Raw genomic sequence first — 6,250 nt, 5'->3', positions numbered from 1 at the left:
TCTTTCCTTTGCTTTGGCAACAGAACTCCTACTCCTATTCCTACTCTCACCATTCCTCAATCAAACTTGGTGCTCCGGCAGGCCACAGAAGTAAGATTCTTGGGTATCACTATGGATGCCGGGTTGTGCTGGAAAATCCACATTCAGGCATTATCTTCTAAACTTTCCTCGGCAGTTTTTGCCCTTAAATCTGTTCGCAAGAATGTGGATTTCCAACACCACCGAGGTAGGTAGCGCCTTGACCACTACACCACCGAGGTAGGTAGCGCCTTGACCACTACACCACCGAGGTAGGTATTCCATACCTCGGCTGGGATTGAACCCACGCCCTCCTGTTTACCAGGCGAGCGCCTTGACCACTACACCACCGAGGTAGGTAGCGCCTTGACCACTACACCACCGAGGTAGGTAGCGCCTTGACCACTACACCACCGAGGTAGGTAGCGCCTTGACCACTACACCACCGAGGTAGGTAGCGCCTTGACCACTACACCACCGAGGTAGGTAGCGCCTTGACCACTACACCACCGAGGTAGGTAGCGCCTTGACCACTACACCACCGAGGTAGGTAGCGCCTTGACCACTACACCACCGAGGTAGGTAGCGCCTTGACCACTACACCACCGAGGTAGGTAGCGCCTTGACCACTACACCACCGAGGTAGGTAGCGCCTTGACCACTACACCACCGAGGTAGGTATTCCATACCTCGGCTGGGATTGAACCCACGCCCTCCTGTTTACCAGGCGAGCGCCTTGACCACTACACCACCGAGGTAGGTAGCGCCTTGACCACTACACCACCGAGGTAGGTAGCGCCTTGACCACTACACCACCGAGGTAGGTAGCGCCTTGACCACTACACCACCGAGGTAGGTAGCGCCTTGACCACTACACCACCGAGGTAGGTAGCGCCTTGACCACTACACCACCGAGGTAGGTAGCGCCTTGACCACTACACCACCGAGGTAGGTAGCGCCTTGACCACTACACCACCGAGGTAGGTAGCGCCTTGACCACTACACCACCGAGGTAGGTAGCGCCTTGACCACTACACCACCGAGGTAGGTAGCGCCTTGACCACTACACCACCGAGGTAGGTATTCCATACCTCGGCTGGGATTGAACCCACGCCCTCCTGTTTACCAGGCGAGCGCCTTGACCACTACACCACCGAGGTAGGTAGCGCCTTGACCACTACACCACCGAGGTAGGTAGCGCCTTGACCACTACACCACCGAGGTAGGTAGCGCCTTGACCACTACACCACCGAGGTAGGTAGCGCCTTGACCACTACACCACCGAGGTAGGTAGCGCCTTGACCACTACACCACCGAGGTAGGTAGCGCCTTGACCACTACACCACCGAGGTAGGTAGCGCCTTGACCACTACACCACCGAGGTAGGTAGCGCCTTGACCACTACACCACCGAGGTAGGTAGCGCCTTGACCACTACACCACCGAGGTAGGTAGCGCCTTGACCACTACACCACCGAGGTAGGTATTCCATACCTCGGCTGGGATTGAACCCACGCCCTCCTGTTTACCAGGCGAGCGCCTTGACCACTACACCACCGAGGTAGGTAGCGCCTTGACCACTACACCACCGAGGTAGGTAGCGCCTTGACCACTACACCACCGAGGTAGGTAGCGCCTTGACCACTACACCACCGAGGTAGGTAGCGCCTTGACCACTACACCACCGAGGTAGGTAGCGCCTTGACCACTACACCACCGAGGTAGGTAGCGCCTTGACCACTACACCACCGAGGTAGGTAGCGCCTTGACCACTACACCACCGAGGTAGGTAGCGCCTTGACCACTACACCACCGAGGTAGGTAGCGCCTTGACCACTACACCACCGAGGTAGGTAGCGCCTTGACCACTACACCACCGAGGTAGGTATTCCATACCTCGGCTGGGATTGAACCCACGCCCTCCTGTTTACCAGGCGAGCGCCTTGACCACTACACCACCGAGGTAGGTATTCCATACCTCGGCTGGGATTGAACCCACGCCCTCCTGTTTACCAGGCGAACGCCTTGACCACTACACCACCGAGGTAGGCATTGCACGCCGGAGGTCTCGGGTTCAATTCCCGGCGGGGTCGAAGTTTTTCCGCCTCTTGGAGTTCGGGGTGCACTTGGACTTGTGAGGACAATTATTGAGTAGCTACGTCGAGTGGTGACATAACTTGGTTGAATAGATAGGATAATCCATGTACACTACTTGTACAGTATTAGATTTTTAGATCTCGGTAGAGTAGTGGTCAAGGCCTGGTAGGCCCCAGTACCTATGTACCTTCCTGACTACCTACTTGACCTACCTACTAGCCTGGATGGCACCTCTTGGTATCCTCTTAATGGAATAATATATGGACTCACAGCTTTTCTCTGGAATAAACCTGATTGTGCGGACTTTCTAGAGCTGCTGCAGGTGAATTTTAGAGAAACTGAGGAGGTTGAAATATACCAGTGAGGGTGCTTCGAGGTTCCATCAAGGCCCGGGGATAGCAGCTTAACTCCAAACACAAAAAGCCCACTCCGAGGCTTAGGTGTAGGGGCGAACAGCCCTAGAGGATGGGTTAAGCTACTACGAATCTACGAAATCTGGATCAAGCTCAAACTTGTACCAAAGTATTACGTTTTTTAAGACTTTTAATACAATGTGTCACAATTAGGGGGTTCTCCTATACGATTTTCAAGTTGTAGCCCCAAGGGGAGGCCAGGCCTGAATGGTTTAGATTTGAATAGAATATACCTTGTTTATCCTGCTCGAATGAGACTAAAGTCCCTTTACCCCAGCAGTCTAAACAAGGTCTCGTTTATTTTATGGGTTTAATATTGTACAATGCTTAGTTATTACTATTGTACAATGCTTAGTTATTACAATAAGGTTTAGTGTGTATACTTACGGGTCTTCACAGAGTTGGAATATCTTCAACACCGATGGTTCATCGTTGAGCTGCAGAGCCAATGTGAGGGCACGAGGATACTCCTTGAACTTCAGATAATTGTTGAGAACGCCATTAGTGATTACACTCCTCTCTGGTTCCTCCACATACAGTGCACAGCTGTGAAACAAAATAGAATATATCCTGTTTATACTGACTGAAAAGTCCCTCCTGCAGTCTTAACAAGGTCTTATGTATTTGGTACAGAATAAATTCACAAATTATAAATAAAAAACCTTCTTTAAATTGAAAAAAGGGGGGTTCAGGGTGAAATCAGAGAGAAAAAATAATATAGGAAGCATTTGTTTGTGAGATAAATTCATCCTACAGAGAGAACCAAAATTTCAAGGAATATGTTTTTGTTTGAAGAAGTCCAACAGAGCACTATTAAGGGATATCCAATATGAAATTTTTCATAAAATGCCATGTAAGAAATGTATCCAGGATGCAAGAAATGAATGAAAATTCCAAGGCATAGGACTGTGTGTAACTCTTACCTTGTACCTATCTGTAGTAAGACTAGGGAATTCTCTTCATAGGGATATAAGAGAATCACAAAGTCTAGGGAACATTCAAAACCTCCGTGGTGAAATATCTTTAAGGCTCACAGTGAAACAAATATCAGTGGTTGGATGGAAGAGCTCCTCCAGGAGAACCCTACCTACCACTTGGATAAGAACTAAAAAAACAAAGTTTTTTTCATCTACCTATAGAAAGTACTCACTTTGATAAATACAAGCACACTCGGGGATAGTTAGTCACATCCATGTGTTTGTCGAGTAATTCTAAATGGTCAATTTCCATGAGCAGATCACATGCTTGGATTTCAGCATTGTGTTTCATATCAAACTGAATTATGTCTTCAATCAGTTCCAACAGTTGAGGTTTCTCGTACTTGTTTGTGGCCCATTCTTCAGCAATTTCTGCCTCTAGTTGTCTGAAAAAAAAAAAAAAAAAAAGAAAAAAAGTCAGCAACATTGAAACACAACAAGAACCAATGTGTTTTTTGAGTAAATGTGACTAGACTAGAATTTGAACTTAAAACAATTTTGCATCTAATTTGTCTGCATGTTCTTTTCTTTGTTTCAACATATTACTTAGGTAACTTTCAAAAAGTTGTTACTTAGTCATTTTTTTTATGAAATTAGATGCACAACAATTGCTGGATATTGAAACTTATGGAACATTTTTGAGTATGATTGAGAAGACGAGAAGAGATTGAGTAAGAAATGTAGACGTTAGAAAGAGAATAAACATTGAGAGACTGCAAGAACGAGTCGCGAGAACAAGGCTGCTATGGTATGGACATATAAGAAGAATGGATGAGAATAGATTGCCTAAGAAATACTTCCAAAAGAATATAGAAGGAACCAGAAAGCAAGGTAAACCACAACTGAGATGGAATGATCAAATCAATAAAGATATCACTAAAAGAAATCAAAATCCCAGTCTCATTGAAAACCAACAAAAATTTAATGATAGAACTTGGTGGAGAGGTTTTGTGAATAGTCAACCTGTTCTACCAAACAGAACAACTTAGGATATGTATGTATGTATGGAACACCCTACTTACCTGACATATTCATGTCCCCAATCTCCAACATCTTTCTGCTTGGCCATCAAACAATACTTCAAGCACTCCTGTTCAACATTGTCTTGACTCATTGCAAGCACACTGATAATCGAGCACAACAACTTCTTTGGCTTCTGATCGGTCATTTTTTCACAGGCTTCCTTCAAAGCTCCATAATGATTGCGTAGGAACTTCAGAGGCATGGGAACACTCGTCATGGATGTTGTAGATGTGCGAATGAGGTCTCGCATGGATTCAAGTGCAGGGAGATACAGGTGCTTGTCGGAGCCTTTGATTTTTTCTACAAGCATGTTCAGATCTTCTTGGAGTCTTTTGTCTTCTTCAGACTGGAAAAAAATCACAATTATGTTACATACTTTTTTTTTGGCAACTGTTGTTTCAAGTTGGTTTTCCCTCTCTATTACCGATATTTTTACACTTATATCATTAACTTAACACTTCCAATACATGAAATTTGAGGTTTTAGGCCTCCTTCCATTATAGTTTTGTCTGTTTAATCTACCGGAACTCTTGAACCATTGGTCCAATTTTGTTGAAATTTAGTAATTTTATTCATAACATTGAGTACATTTTCTCAATGGATTTTGGGTTCGATTCGACATTCTGAGGCTAAGTAGGAGCTCTTTTACTGAACCATTGGAGTTATCTCTAGATAAGGGACTTACCATTTCATCGGGGTTCTTCTCACCCTTTCCTTTAGTAACTTTCTCATCTTTGTCAGGGACCGCGATCTTTTCGGGCATTTTGATCGAAGGTAGTCTGATTTATAGATAACTGATTATTAAATCGGCACTCGATTCTGAAAAAGTTTTCCTTTAATTCCTTTTTTTTTGAAGATTTTAACCAAGTTTTCAGACAATTCAGACTTCAGAAAAATCCTCAGAAAAATCTCAAATCACCCCTGCAAAATCAAAACAAAACGCAGGATGACTTTCCGAAATATTTGCTTTCATATTGAGAGAGAAAATAAATTGATAAACGGATGGGATTTTTTTCGCGTCTTTTCTCCCATGCGCGTTATTTTAAGGAGCACATTGAAATTTAAAAAAATGTTCAATAAAAAAAGTAAAAAGGGACGAAAAAAAAGGAGTATTTTTAATTGTATTATGTATAAAAACATTGTTAACATACTATCATGTATTTAAACAATAAAAATAATTGAATTGAAATTGAATTGGATCATTAGTGGGACCTTTTTGAAGCAGAAAGCATTGATCTAAATGAATTTCCCATTTTCAGTACTTTCTCTATTAGCGGATGAACATGGAAACATGAAAACTTGAATCTTATATTATAAAATCAAGATCCATTCACACACTGATCGCTCTATCTCCTGAACCCCAAGACCTAGAAAGCTGAAATTTGGTAGGAATATTCCTTTTATGGTTTAGGTGTGCAATAAGAAAGGATTTTGCGAAAATCTAAACCGATCCTGAGATATCAATTTTTGATCGCTAAAATCTCCATAAGAAATACACAGAGTGCAGAGACTGCGGGAGATAAATGTTCCGCTCTCGACCAACATTTTGAGTTTTGTTTATGTTTTTAGTTTGACAACTATGCAGCTAATAGAGAGCGCGCAGCGCGACCGTATTTTTTATCATTTTCTACAAGTTCGGCCATGCCTTTTCTACAAGTTTGGCCATGTCTTGGGATGAACTAGCGGGATTCCAGAGCAAAGCAACGGAATTCAGCCAGTAGGC

At 44.0% G+C, this 6,250-nt stretch overlaps 1 protein-coding gene across 1 annotated transcript in view; it reads right to left on the bottom strand.

The window, feature by feature from the left end:
* Window positions 1-5,445, bottom strand: part of LOC103512234 (26S proteasome non-ATPase regulatory subunit 2) — a 21,053-nt gene extending 15,608 nt beyond the window's left edge. Inside the window, exons 1-4 of the mRNA XM_008476987.3 lie at window positions 5,213-5,445; window positions 4,527-4,873; window positions 3,678-3,890; window positions 2,915-3,073 (exon numbers count right to left, since the gene is read on the bottom strand). Of these exons, the coding sequence (XP_008475209.1) occupies window positions 2,915-3,073; window positions 3,678-3,890; window positions 4,527-4,873; window positions 5,213-5,290 (797 nt within the window). The 5' untranslated portion in view covers window positions 5,291-5,445. The remainder of the gene's footprint in view (window positions 1-2,914; window positions 3,074-3,677; window positions 3,891-4,526; window positions 4,874-5,212) is intronic.
* Window positions 5,446-6,250: the final 805 nt, after the last annotated feature.

This window comes from Diaphorina citri, unplaced genomic scaffold, assembly GCF_000475195.1.
Source record: "Diaphorina citri unplaced genomic scaffold, Diaci psyllid genome assembly version 1.1 scaffold36, whole genome shotgun sequence".
NCBI classification, from domain to species: domain Eukaryota; kingdom Metazoa; phylum Arthropoda; class Insecta; order Hemiptera; family Psyllidae; genus Diaphorina; species Diaphorina citri.
Note: the sequence above shows the minus strand (reverse complement) of the source record. Positions and strands in the feature narration are given on the sequence as shown.